The 14,819-nt window shown below is 42.2% G+C and overlaps 1 protein-coding gene across 3 annotated transcripts in view; it reads left to right on the forward strand.

Moving 5' to 3' along the window:
• Positions 1-14,819, forward strand: part of GLG1 (golgi glycoprotein 1) — an 88,751-nt gene that overhangs the window by 34,564 nt on the left and 39,368 nt on the right. For all 3 annotated transcript variants that reach the window (XR_010026140.1, XM_063141339.1, XM_063141340.1), the window contains exon 3: positions 904-990. Coding sequence is in view for 2 of the 3 variants with exons in the window: in XM_063141339.1 (XP_062997409.1) it covers positions 904-990 (87 nt within the window). In the remaining variant the exon portion in view is untranslated. The remainder of the gene's footprint in view (positions 1-903; positions 991-14,819) is intronic.

A 14,819-nucleotide genomic window follows, 5' to 3' on the forward strand; every position in this document is an offset into this window, starting at 1 on the left:
CACTCACCTGCCAGAAACAAGATGCCATTTAAGAAAACATACTGGGTGCATTCGGGCCATCACAGTGGGGAAGATGTCATCGTGGCCGCTCTCTGCCCCCATGCATGACTGCCATCTGCATTATGCCCCATGCTGCAGCATGGGTTGGCATGTTGTTCGAACACAGAGTATGGTGGGGGAGGGGGGCTTTGTACCCACCCTACAATCTTTACTGGACATTGTGGGTCGTAGGGTGGGTATGAAGCCCCCCTCCCCCCTCTGAGTGCCATGTTCAGACGGAATGCTATCCTGCGCTGCAGCGTGGGGAATAATGCAAATGGCAGGGAGAGGGAAGCAGCCATGGTTGTTGCTTCGCCTGCTGCGATCGTCCGAACACAGTCACTAAGAATAGCGGAGGTTACCTTAGATTGGAATGGTCTCATGGGTTGGAGCTGTTAGAGAGCTATTGGAGCAGGTGGATCAGATAGCTGTGGATGCTTCTCATTAGAGAAGCCCAGAGTTGCTTAACCATTGTACTCTTTGTTTTCTGATTCTTCATGACGTGATGGTTGGGTAAGTTGTCACTTAACTTCAGAAAAAGCTGAGGTTTGCTTACAACTTTTTCTTTCCTAAAGTCAATCTTCTTAGATACTTCTAATGGAGATGAGTATATTAATACTGTGCTCTTGACAATATTTTGAAAATTGCTATATTGGGAATATATTGACTGGCTTACATATAGATTTAAATCTGACTTGAAGCTGCACAGTCTCAATATTACAGTAAAATTATTGTTAGTTGAGGCTGAGCTAATGCTTTAAGTAAACCAAAAGCCTGTTTGCTATCGTAGTTCATTAAATACTTTTGTGGTATAACACCCACCCACCCCTGAGCTTTATCTTGTGTTTCTTGCCTTCTCTCTAGCTGTTGTGGAACTACAAGTTGAACCTCACTACAGATCCAAAATTCGAATCGGTGGCTAGAGAAGTTTGCAAATCCACCATATCAGAGGTAAGACTGAGGGAGATTGGATGAGTGGAAATCATAATTTTCTTCTCACGAAAGCAAGTACTAAACTCTTGTTGAGATGAAGACACTGAATGCATTTTTAAAAGCGCTTTATAAATATGTCCTAAGTATTGCATAACAGCTGCAAACAGGGATTTCCCCCCTACTGCTCTTTACATGAGTGGAACATTAACCCCTATTTTAAATTTAGATCATCTTCATCTTGCTATCAGGGAAAAGTACATGAGAACTATTGGCAACAGTTTAAAACACAGTGGCTCAGTTCAGACAACACATTAGTCAGTGCAGTGTGAAAACTCCACTCAGCAGTTGAGTTTTTAGGGGGTCCTCCCCACACAACATGTTCTAACACCACCATTGTGTGACTGTGGGCTACCATGGAGTTGAGTAAAATCCATCACGACGTTTGATTGACAGTTCCTCCGGCCTCTCACCTCTCCCTGTCCACCTGATGATATCCCATCAGCCATTGCTGCATTTTTTAAAAAAAAAATCCCGCTAGCTCTCCTAGAGTGGCACTCGCTCCTTTCGCTGCACTTGCCAGAGAACTCTGCAGCCTGTGGGAAAAGTCAACTCACTGCATCAGAAAACTCCACGGAGCCCAACACACAGCACAACTGTTGTGCAGGAATTCTCCTCTGCGCAGTGTGGATATTCTGCTTGGAGTGTTTTCCAAAAATAACCCTCCATCGTTGCATGGAGTTTTTCCGCCAGACAACACATTTCTCAATGGTGGTGTAAAAACTCCATCGTGGTATTCTAAAACCACCGTTGACTAACATGTTCAAACTGAGCCAGTATTTGCTTTTGCTTGGAAAAGTTCCAGTTCTTGATGCTTGAGGATGTTGACAAGATAGTTGGCTGACCCTTGCCCATGTTGGTTGATAATATTTAATCAAGGGAGAGTGACTAATTTGAGCCTGGAAGTAATGAATGGTTCAGTAAGAGAAAGTCCTGACTGCCTGAAATGAAGCAGCTGTGAGGGCCACTTCTTTAAAAACTCTCCTTGGACCATAACAGGTTTTCCAGTGATCATTGATTGCAAACCACCTCTTCTTAGGCAGGGTGCTTGAGCAGGTGGTTAGTGGCACAGCATCAGATGAATGCAGATGAAAGTGATATTCTTGAGATATTTTGACCTTTCAGTTTTGGAACAAACTACGTTGATTGTTCTGGTTAGTAACCTCCCGTGAGATGAGAATGGGGACGGACGGACAGATGGACAATGTTTCTGATTTTCTTGAATTTTGCAGAGGATTTTGATACCATTTTTCATAGCATTCTTGAACACCGATCAGGAAAATGGTGGCACCATGCCTTAGAGGGTTGGTACTGGAAGGTTATTCTGAAAGGTTGTTGCACCACCTTATGGCATTTATGGTAAAGGGTGCTGCAGGCTTCCGTCTCATCTTTCACACTTTTTAACACCTAAATGAAACTCCTAGAAGAGGTTGTTAGGGACATGTCATGAATATTTCTCCTGTTCATCTGATCCAGATGGGGGGGTGGATGTCTCAAATCAGTGCCTGGTCTCAGTGGCTGGGAGAGGACTAATAAACATCTTGCAGAAAAGATAATGGTATGGTAGGTAGGTGGTACAGTTGACTACTGAGATGGTGGTCAGCCTTTTTTAGATGGGTTGCGTACTCCTTAAGGCTAAGGTTTGCTGCTTGGGAGTGCATTTACATCCAGTCTTGCTGATGGGCATCTGTGGATCAAAGTGCCTTTTTCTAAGTTCTGTTTTGCCAGCAGCAGCCTGCTCCCTGCTCCCATGATAGATGGTCCCTGTGCATCGCACACATGGGCTCTGCACCTGCACCGAGTCTCGTTTTGGGAAACTTCTCTAGCTAAGGCGTTTTAGGCAGGAACCCTTTGCCCACAATCTACTGCGCATGTCCTAATGCATTACCACCTAATCCCTCATTTCTCTTTCGTCTACCACTTTGGCAACCTCATTGGGAACGTCGCTCTCCGATTAAGAATCATTGAGGCATTTTTTCTCCTTTTTTCTCACTTTTCTTCTATTTTGCCAGCAGCATCCTGATCCAATTATAGACTTTGCCATTGTTATCCATACCATAGTAATATCCAAGTTAGTTTATTGTAATATGCTTTACATTGGCAATCTATGAACACTGCTCAAATTGCAACGGTTGGGAAAACAGCAACTCAGTTATTTAATAACTGGCACTCTTCAGACAATATTATTTCTTTGGCGTTGAAACTACATTGACTTCTAGTGGAATTCAAAATGCTGCTTTTGACCTTAAACCCATTGATGCCTTTGGATTGTGGTTTCTGAAGGACCTCCTTCTCCTATATGAATCTGCCCTTCTGCTGAGGTTATTGTTTTGAATCTTTGGTTGACATCTTTTCTGGAGTTTAGAAGGGGTTAATAACCATGGATGGGGCATTTTCTGTGGTGAGGCCTAGTCTATGGAATGTTTGTGAGGTAAAGAATGCATTATTTGCCAAAGACTTAGGGTGTGTGTGTGTGTGAGAGAGAGAGAGAGAATATTATAGATGGTGCTTTGAAGTTGATTTTGGCTTTGTGGTCGGGATTAGTTAATATTTTAATAAGTACTGATTAGTAGGGCTTTTATATTTAAATTTTGAGTACACAGCCATGGACACTTCCATTAATAGGAAGGTGGGTATGCTTTTTATTTACTATTTATTCCCAGCATTTATAATTCCCCTTTACTTCATTTGCTGCAGTTTGCAACTTGAAGAGGAGAAGCAACTTAGCTCTCTGAGAAGCCATTGAGCAACATTGACTAACTGCCATTGTTCTGTTTGAATTGCAGCTTCTGCTCCTCCCCCCCTCCTTTTCAGGTACTTCAAGCCTCCATTTTGCTGGAGGCGCGAGCCGAAGGGCGAGAGCACAAGGGCTCTCGGCCTGTGGCTCTCAGCCGTGGGGCGAAGCCGGTCAAGCGGATCCTCTACTCTGGAGGAAAAACCCCAGCCACGGTCCGGTCGCTGCCACTTTCTGATTCAGGTCACGATCTTCTCATTGTCTCCTCTCAGTTCTTTTCTCCTCATATCTGTTCCTTATGGCTCGTTCCAATCTCGTCTCTCCTAACTTAGTTCCTATCCGGTGTCTCCCCTCTTCTCAGCTGCCTTTTTCGTGTTCCTTATGGAACTGTCGCTCTCTTGCTTCTAAGGCCCCTGTCATCCAGGACTTGTTTATCTCTAGGTCTCTCCACCTCCTTGCTCTTACTGAAACCTGGCTTCCTGCCCATGATACTGCCATCTCTGCTGCCCTCTCTCTTGGAGGACTCTCTTTCTCTCACACTAGTCGCCCAGAGGGTCGGGGTGGTGGTGTGGGTCTTTTATTATCTAGTTTGTGCCAGTTCCAGCCTCTTTCCATTCCACCTTCACATTGCTTCTCCTCCTTTGAGGTACATGTGGTGAGGCTCTTCGCTCCACTGCGACTGCGGGTTGCAGTTCTGTACCGCCCCCCAGGCTCGTCCTCAAAATTTATCTCTGATTTTGATTCGTGGCTGTCCTTTTTCCTCTCTGACAACTGTCCTACTCTTATCCTGGGTGATTTCAACATTCATGTGGATGACCCTCAAGATGCTGCAGCTCTACGATTTCGCTCATTATCTTCCTCTTATGATCTTAAGCTTTGGTCTGATGCACCCACACATTCCCTTGGACACTGTCTGGATCTTGTTCTCACTCGGAATTGCTCTGTGTTGGACTTTTCTACTGCTCACTTTCCGCTGTCAGATCATCACCTAGTTTCTTTCAATATTACTCATAATCCTCCTCCTTCACGTCCCGCTTCTCGCTCTTGTCGTGACTTGCAATCTATCAATTATGAGGCTTTTTCCCTGTCTCTAGCCTCCTCCCTTCCTTCTGTCTGTTCGGCTGTCTCCTTGGACTCAGCTGTCTCCTTCTTTAATTCCTCCTTATCTTCAACTCTTGATAATCTTGCTCCATCTACAACTCGGATAGCTCGCCCTTCTCAACCCCAACCGTGGCTCACCTCTTCCCTCCACTACCTTCGCTCTTGTTCCCGGGCAGCTGAACGCCTTTGGCGTAAGACCAGGGACCGGGCAGACTTTGTCCATTACAAATTTGTACTCTCCTCTTTCTCTTCTGCCATCTCACTGGCCAAACAGCAGTACTACTCAACGCTGATCCAATCAAATGCTAGGCATCCTCAGCGGCTCTTTGCGTCCTTCAATTCTCTTCTGAAGCCTAATCCGCCATCTCTCCCCGCCTCTCTGTCTGCTAATAACTTTGCCTCTTTTTTCAATGCTAAAATCCAAACTATCCGCTCTGATCTGGCCAGCTCTGCTCCTCTTCCAGTTCCTGTTCCTCATCTGTCAGCTCCTCCTGCAAATTTCTCTGCGTTTTCTTCGGTCTCTGCGGATGAACTGTCTACAATACTGCGCTCTTCGAAGCCTTCCACTTGTTCTCGTGATCCGATTCCTTCTCGCGTCTTTATTAATCTTATTCCTGCTATCCTCCCTTCCTTGCTACATATTATTAATCTTTCTCTGTCCTCTGGTTCATTTCCTTCTGCTTTTAAACATGCTACAGTCTCTCCCATTCTCAAGAAACCTACTCTTGATAGGCTATCTCTATCTAACTACCGACCTGTCTCTTTGTTGCCGTTTGTTTCAAAGATCCTGGAGCGTGCGGTCTACTCTCGCTGTCTTGACTTTCTTTCTAGTAACTCTGCTTTGGATCCATTTCAATCTGGATTCCGTCCTCTGCATTCCACCGAAACAGCCCTTACTAAGATCACCAATGATCTCCTTACTGCCAAGTCTAAAGGCCATTATTCCGTTCTTATTCTCCTTGATCTAACTGCAGCCTTTGACACGGTTGATCATGATCTTCTCTTAGATTCCCTTCATGACCTTGGATTTTGTGGCTCTGTCTATAACTGGTTTGCCTCCTATCTAGCGGGTCGCTCTTTCAGCGTGTTGGCTAATGGCAGCTCGTCTTCCTCCTTTCCCCTTTCAGTAGGGGTTCCGCAAGGCTCGGTGCTTGGCCCGTTGTTGTTTTCCTTATACATGTTGCCCTTGGGCAAGCTTATTCAATCTCATGGCCTCCAATATCATCTGTACGCCGATGATACACAACTATATCTGTCATCTCCGGAACTTTCTCCTGATGTTCACGATCGTATCTCGGCATGTCTTTCAGATATCTCAGCTTGGCTGCTTCATCGTCGCTTGAAGCTTAACATGGCAAAGACTGAATTGCTTGTTTTTCCTCCTAAACCTTCTCCTCATCTCTCATTCTCTCTTACTGTCAATGATGTTACGCTTACTCCGGTCAAGGAAGCTCGTAGCCTTGGCTTTATCTTCGACTCCTCGCTCTCCTTTATTCCTCATATTGAGGCAGTAGCTAAATCTTGTCGATTTTTCCTGTATAATATTGCCAGGATTCGATCATTTTTGTCTGTCTCTTCTGCCAAGACGCTTGTTCATGCACTGGTTATTTCACGGTTGGACTACTGCAACCTTCTTCTCTCTGGCCTTCCTTCTTCTCACATCAGTCCGTTGGTTTCTGTTCACCACTCTGCCGCAAAGATCATCTTCTTGGCTCGCCGCTCCGACCATGTTACTCCGCTTCTGAAATCTCTTCATTGGCTTCCAATTCACTTCAGAATCCAATATAAACTTCTCCTGTTAACCTTCAAAGCTTTTCACGGTCTAGCTCCTTCCTATCTCTCCTCTCTCCTCTCACACTATTGCCCCGCTCGTGCTCTTCGCTCCTCTGATGCCATGTTTCTCGCCTGCCCAAGGGCCTCTACTTCCCTTGCTCGGCTTCGTCCATTTTCGTCTGCTGCCCCTTACGCCTGGAACGCTCTTCCAGAACATTTGAGAACTACAAGTTCAACCACAGCTTTTAAAGCTCAACTAAAAACTTTTCTTTTTCCTAAAGCTTTTAAAACTTGATGTTGTGCAGACTTCTACTGTTACTTTCTACTGTTAGTTTTTCCCTACCCAGTGCCTGCTTACCCTACCCTGTACCTGTTTGCATTCTCTTCCCCTCCTTATTGTTTTACTATGATTTTATTAGATTGTAAGCCTATGCGGCAGAGTCTTGCTATTTACTGTTTTACTCTGTACAGCACCATGTACATTGATGGTGCTATATAAATAAATAATAATAATAATAATAATAATTTAGCTTTCAAGGCAATTCACAGCATAAATCAATCAGATTACAACAATTTTGTAAAAATCAAAACAACATAAAAAGAAAGATACACAAGCCAGTTCAGCCGCAAATAAAACAGTGTAAAACAAGATAAGGCAGTAAATAAATGGCAAGTAACAAGTAAAACAAATTCACTATTCATGGGTAGGCTTGGGCAAATAAAAAGGTATTTGCTGGACACCTACAACTTAACAATGAAAGCAGTAGAGAGGTCTCTAAGGAGAACATTCCATAAATAGGGGACTCCCACAAAGAAGGCTCTCTGTCTGGTTGTTACCTGCCTTAGTACCCAGAGAAGGCTCTTGGATGAAGACCATAATATGCAAACAGATTTATATGGGAATAGGTAATCCTTCAGGTGTCCTGGTCCCAAGCAGGAAAGGTCCTTAAAGATTATTTTGTGCTTGGAAAAAGATAGGAAACCAGGGCATTGTTTCAGTACTGGCAAGGTATGATCCAGTCAATTCCACAGCTATTTGAGTCTTTACAGAACTGGAGTTTCTGATTATCTTTTCAAGGCAGTCTCACCTACAACACACTTCAGCACACTAATCCAGATGTTACTAAGACATGGGAAAAATAAATGGCAAAATGGTTTATTGTGGAAAGCAACAGCCTATCTCATCACAATTGATGATCAAAGAACAGCAGGATAAGTTCCTCCAGCTTGAGCTCCTCAACAGTTGTAGTGAGGATTATACATATTTCTCTAGGGAGCTTTGACAAGTGATAAAAGGCATAGACTTTTTTTAAAAAAAAAGAATTGAAGAAGGATAGAAAAAACAAATATTGGAAATAATAATCTGCTAATAAATAATTAAATCATCCATTGCAGTTGAGGGGAGGAGTCAACCCAGTGAGTAGCTGAAAATCAGAATCTGCAAAGCAGCTTGATTGAGTTATGATTGATATATGTTGTTGGTATACTATAATTTCAGTAGAATGGATGGACCATCCCTACAATTCTAAACTAGAATGTGCAGTACCATTTAAATTGCTAATGCTCTTCAGACTTGGTTACTGGTGTAAGTAAATGTAAATCCTTAACCTGAATATGTTTCAGGGTTTAGGAAAAAGTCTAGAATTGTTGTTCTCCAGCATCTGATAAATTCATCCTACAAAAGGTAGTTTTAAGGTGATGTGTTAACTGGATATAATATACTTGAGTATAGCTTATTCTACTCACAGGTTTTAGGGTAAAAAGTGGCAGAATGTTATGTTTACTTGAAGAGCATCAGCCTTTGATGAATCCATAATTGCTTGTATCATTGCTGAAAGTGTTTGCCTTCAGGTCATTAGCACACTGATGCTTTTTCCAGTAAAAAGCTTCTCTTAATATTGCTCCGCTGAGGCTGTTCTGAGCACTTTTCGTCTAAGAGCAAGTCAGTGTTGCCTGTGGCTTTCCTTCTCTCTTGCTTCAAGGCAGCACTTGCACTGGTGGGAAGACTTGGAAAGGAATCCCAGGGAATGGGTCATCTTAGAAGAACAAATATATCTAGCTAACCAACAAAGCTTTGTATATTTAATTCCCATTGTATGGGACCGTTTAGATGACACTGAGGATTCTGTGGTTAGCTTAACGATGTTTCCCTGCGGTTAGCACTAACTGCAAGACATATGGTCGCACACGACACCGTAAACCCTGTCTGGGTCCCAATATCCTTAACCACATGCCAACCACAAACCTGTTAGACGAGCACATGAGTCCTCCAAATGCTCTGCCCCGTATCCCACCAGCTCTTGTGCTACACTTGTGCCCTGCCATTTTAGATCAGCTTCTGCTGTAATGTGGCTCTTGACGCTTGTGATCACCTTGTCCTCTGGCTGTAATGCTGTTCAGGAGTATTGATCCCCACCCTCTCACCGGCTAGGAGTTATGCCAGCAGATTTGTTTACACAGAAGGCGCTGCGGTGCCATCCTGAGCTTGCTGCCATTTTGGGAGTGTCTGCCTGGTCTGGGAGTAATTGTACAACACAAGGGCTGGATTCTGGACAGGGTTGTATTGGAGACATGCCTTTGGGTAGTAAAAAGGGCCGGATTCATTACACAGCCCTTTAAATTGCATGTATCACTCGAAAAACGTGACACCTTAAACCCTGCTGCTTAACCAAAAACCATTTATCAGCAGGGTTAATGGTGTCATCTGAACAGGCCCTATGAGTAGGGAACTTTTTGAGTTAGTTTTCAGGAGTGGAAGTTGATGCCACATGTTTGTGAAAGTTTCACTTCGTAGTAAGTGGCGTGAACTGATGACCAGATACTCCAGTTGACTTACAGTAATAGAGACCTGCATGAATGTGAAATGCAGCAAGTGTCTCTGTAAGTGTGTATGCTAGGAATTGACTACATAGTTTCAGCTATGGGGCGGTATATAAATTTAATAAATAAATAAACAAACAAACAAACAAATAAATGCCTTATTTGATCATATTCAAATATTGTCATTTTTTTCATATAGTCACCCTTATGTTGACCACCCTTATGTTGATCTACTTTCTTATTGCATCATGGAGTCATTGAGTGAGGGCCCATTTGCTTCCTAGATTTGTAAGAGTTCTGGTCACATACCCCTCATTTACAAACATACCCCTGCCCTGCAACGTGTGAGGAACTTCTACTCTCTCCCTTCCTCCTTAAGGCACATGGCCTAGCTTCTGTTGACTGTATGCTTGTATCTGCTGGCACTTAGTAACAGGAAGACCGGATTTAGGAGGAAGTGTGTGAATTGTGCACACAAAGCAGCCTTCTTCACATGGCACTAATCAAGTGCGCAGGACTACCACAGTGTCCATTGCATTTGCTGAAGAAAGAGGAATGTCCGTATGATCTGGCTTAGAGGATTGTGAAATTCTGGAAGGGACTGGAGTCTTTTAGTAAACATTTTTTGCTTTGTAGTTAGAATAATTCTCTTTGTTCTTTTGTTCTAATAATTTTGTAATCTCCCTCCCCCCCACACACTTATTTGACAGTGGAACAGTTGACTACAGATTGTATTTCTGTTCAGATCATAGGTCTTCATATTCATGCAGTTTGTAGCCTATTTTTCAGTAGGGAAATGGTTACTTAATGCAGCAAAATTAACATCCATTTTTTTACACGAACAGTGTTTTCACTTTTCTAAGTGTTGCGCTATAAATCTTATGTAAAAGCATATAAATGCAAAGAAGAAGATGCAGGATTTTAATGGAATTTTAATGCTTTATGCAACATGTGGTTAATGATGCAGAGAGGCAGTGTGTTAAGTCATCCAGTGAATGATTCTGTAAAACTCCAGTTGGATTAGTAACACCAGTTGCACACAGTAGACAACTTTTATTGATTGCCAGTCACAAAACTGGTCAAATGCTAAATTTACATTGCTGTTAAAGTGGGCTTTTAAGGAGTCTTATAGGCTTTAAACATTCCAATAGAATGAGATTTTTTTGCCCCGAACTTCCCCTCCTTGAGGGAACCCTTTCCACATTGACTGCCAAAGTACCCTGACATATCTGCTATGAAAATGCTACACTCAACAGAGGGTGCTGGAGCAATATGCAGTGCATCAGTTTCCACAAAGCACTGGCCATCCCGCTTGAGCCTCACTGCAATTCTGTGTGAACTTAGAGCACACCCTAGAACAGCCTTCCCAATCTGGTGCCATTCATATGAGTTGGACTCCAATTCCCATCATCCCATAACTAGCATTGCTGGCTGGCGAATGCTTGGAGTTGTAATCTAATGCATCTGGAGGACACCAGTTTGAGAAAGGTGCCCTAGAACATGCCCCTAATCTTCCAGGGAGCCTCATAGTTTCCCCTAAAATTTGAAAATCATTGTACTAGAAAGTGCAATAGTATGGATTTTTTAAAAAGTGTGGGAAGATGGGGAGCATGAAATTGCAGTATGCTTAAAGCTGCTCATGGAAAGGTTCCAAAGGAATGAAATGTCTGCCAGCAAGCTTAATCGGGATTTGCAGCTTGGCCCCAGCACATATTGATGGCATATTAGTACACTAGCACGGTGGTTCCCAATTAGCTAAGTACTGCAGACCCCTTGTTTTCCAAATGCCAAGCCATGGACCCCCTACTTTTGAAAATTTTGTTATCTCTATGGTAGTTACCTGTGCGAAGCAATTTTTTGGAGAAAATAAGGAGTAGCCCCTAATAAGCAAAGGATTTTAGGTATACTAAAAACAGACCATAAAATTTGTGATATTACCACACAAAAATGACAATGATTTAGTTAGGAATATAAAGATGAATTTAATACTAACGTCTAGTTTACAATTGAACAAATTGTGACATGTCTAGCAGCTACTAAACCTAAATGTGATGGGAGAAATCATGCTCTTTTCGTCCTGACCAATCCCTTCCACATCCGGTTCAATATTTCCTACTTTTAATCTCAAATCTGGATCAACATCGAGCTGATTTCTATGCTTGTTCTTCATATAACAAAATGTCGAAAATGTTTGTTCACAAAGATATGTGGAACAAAAAGGAACTAGATGTTTCAAAGCTTTTTCACCTAACTTCTTATAATCAGGAAAAACCTTCACCGAGAATTGGTCCAGTCTATATTCTTTGAAAAATGATTTCAATGAACCATCACAAATCACGTCAACAGGTGCATCTTGCTCTTCCGCAGATAGAGTTGTTAGTTGTACATCACCACATTCAAAAGGATTTCTTATCCATGAGTTTTCGGGATTAGGTGCAGGGAAGTAATCTCTGAAGCTAGTGGCTAAATCACGCAGGTGCTCAGTGATGGTATGTTTTACTTCTGATAGGAATTCGTCGTCAGTGGACTCCAGAAATGAATGGTGAATACGTGAATGGTGCCATGGACCCCCTGGGTGGGTTACACAGACCCCCAATTGGGAACCACTGCACTCTAGCATGCTTTCTCCCCATCCAGCCAAGATGCATCATGAATCCTGGTTGTGTCAAAGTTGTTGAAGGAGCTTTCATCTTCCCTAACAGTTGTCTATTGTGTATTTTTCATGGTAGTGGTTGTAAGCCTTTGAGTGGGCTGCTTTGAATGCTTCTCTTACAAAGAGTTTCCTTACTGGTATCTCCTGGGCATGTTAGTTTTTATGGAGAAACAATCAGTCCACTGTCTGTGATATGGTCCTCTTGACACCTTGAACGCTTCAGTGAGAATTAGTTTTTGATGTTTTTAGATGCTTGCCTAATATTTTGAAAGCATGGTGAAAATGTTGAAGGCAAGGCCATTAAAAATTGAAGTTGCTGTTTCTGCCACAGTTATAGAAATGTTCAGATACATTTAGGATTTTTTGTTTTAATCTAATTTCAAGTGATGATTGTGTTGACATCTACCTGGCACTATTTTATTGAACCTTCTGCAAGGGCAGTATGTCTGCAGTCACTTTTGCATTTATTTTTAAGCAGTAATTGTTGGAAACTCTGCTCCCTTCTTCTGAGTGCAGACTCAGTTTTGAGAAGGTATAAATGTCCTTGCAAGAAAAAGTTACTTATTAATGGTTGGGCTGGCAGAGTTTGTCATTGTGCAACTGGGTAGACATCTGTATTTAAGCAAGAAGCAGTTGCAAAAAGACATATGTCTGTTGTAGGCAGCAATGGGAGTCTTTATAGCACCTTAAGGACTTGCAAATGTATTATGGTTTAAGCTCTTGTGGACCAGAGTCCACTAATGGACATCTGTGAGAAAAGTGGAGGGTTGATTTGAGACTTACACATATGGGAAACCACAGGGGCAGATTCTTGGCCTCTAAGTTAATTTTTAATAACTTATGTAGCTTATGAATCCTGGTTACTGTCCTAAGGCTGCAAGTACTTGATTTATTTTTAATAGAACCTTTCAAAATCTTATTTTGGAGATAATTTGCAACTAATTCTTTATTAAGGATATTTTATATCTCATAGTCCTAGGCATTTTCTAGAATCTAGATAGATAATTCTTTCAAAGTTCAGTTAAGAAGGTTGCTGAGCTTGGCAAACAGCACTACTACCTCCACTTTACTGTCTTGCTGGTTCAGTTCACCACTGGAAATTCATCTCTTAACTTGGCCTGTGGGCTCAGCTTTTTTTAAAGCCAGCTCGAAGTCTTCTCACTAGGATAAGGATGCTGCGTGATGCAGATAGATTTCTTCATCATTACTGGATGTGACTAGTATAAAATTGCGTTTTTACCTTTATCTAAAGAGTGCCTCCAATGCTATCTGAACTCAGTACATTTAAGTCACCAGGCGTGAGAACATGGCTTCCCTCAGAGCACTCCCCAAATAGGGGAATAGTGTGTAGTGTAGTGTAGTGTAGTATAGTATAGTGAGGGGTGGTGTTGAAACAGAGCTTCTTCTCAGCAACCTGAACATGTTTTCAGGAACTAATAAAGGCCGGATTTCTCCAATATCTGTGTAACAAGAAGCAGCTCATGCCGTACTCTGTGCCTTCAAGGTCTCTATTGAACAACAAGATAAGCCTTCCCCTGTCTTTGGTTTCATTTATAAACCCAGAGTGCTTCAGATCATTTAACGGCTGCAACTTTGTGTTAAAAAAATTTAGGGGTGTCCAAACCCTGTTGGCAAGTTTGCTGATCTTGCCCAAGAAAGAGAAGAAAAAGATAGTGCTGTGAATCTTCCATGGTGGCTCAGTTCACAGCCAGTAATTAAAAGCCACCAACCTGTCCATGCCCTCTCAGGGAACCTAGACATGGCCTTTATTGATTGACAGGTACTTGGGCTCCAGGAAGAGTTTGATTTTTAGACTTGTCCTTTCTGAGAGCACGTTGATCTGAGCTGTTCTTTATGGGGCACCTTTCCTTTTGCTTCCCATTCCAGTCAACACTTGACTACCCCTGTTGTTAAGGGTGAGATTTTTCCTTAGGCCAGAGAACAGGTCTCTTTGGATCTGTTTGCTATCCTCGTAGTGGCTTAATTTTCACCTGGTAATTGAGAACTGTATGAGGAATTTCTGTGACCTGTGCTCTGGCCATTGTGACTCTATTCACTTCGGATGGGGATCCTTGTCAGCTGCTGCTTTTGCTGTATGTGCTGAAGAAATTGAGCTGGTTGTGAGTTGATGGTGAATGTCTCCATTGGCCTGAGCACTTGGGACCCACAGAAACAAGCCCACTCTAATTTCAGTGAACTGCTCCAGGCCAGGAGGTCTTGTGTTTAAGGTGTTTCAAAACTAGAGTCATGGTATTTGAGGTGCCTTTCACAAATAATTCAAAGAACACCTACTAGTCTCCATTGTGCATTCTTTCAAAATTCGTGAATATCTCAGTTGAGTGTTCATTATCAATAGATACTTTAGCAGTTTTGGGACTTATTAAAAAGGTGATGGTGATAACAAGAGACATGAAACCGATTATTAATTTAGCTACCCTGGGAATTGAAATTGAAGCCAAATGAAAAGATGGAAACTCTACAATTTGGTAGTCAGTTGAGATGAATATGGAATATATTAACATCAAACTTACTAATTTAGTCTTTACTGGGAAGGTTGAGGACTTGACAACTTTATTCGCCAGATAGTCTCTCTTAACTGTTTAAAGTCCAAATGTACGCAGAATGTTCTATGAAGTATGAAATTGTATACTTTTAAATAATTTAATGATTTGTGTTGGATGACTATAAACAAATATACTTTGGTGACTT

This window comes from Elgaria multicarinata, chromosome 14 (assembly GCF_023053635.1).
Source record: "Elgaria multicarinata webbii isolate HBS135686 ecotype San Diego chromosome 14, rElgMul1.1.pri, whole genome shotgun sequence".
NCBI lineage: Eukaryota > Metazoa > Chordata > Lepidosauria > Squamata > Anguidae > Elgaria > Elgaria multicarinata.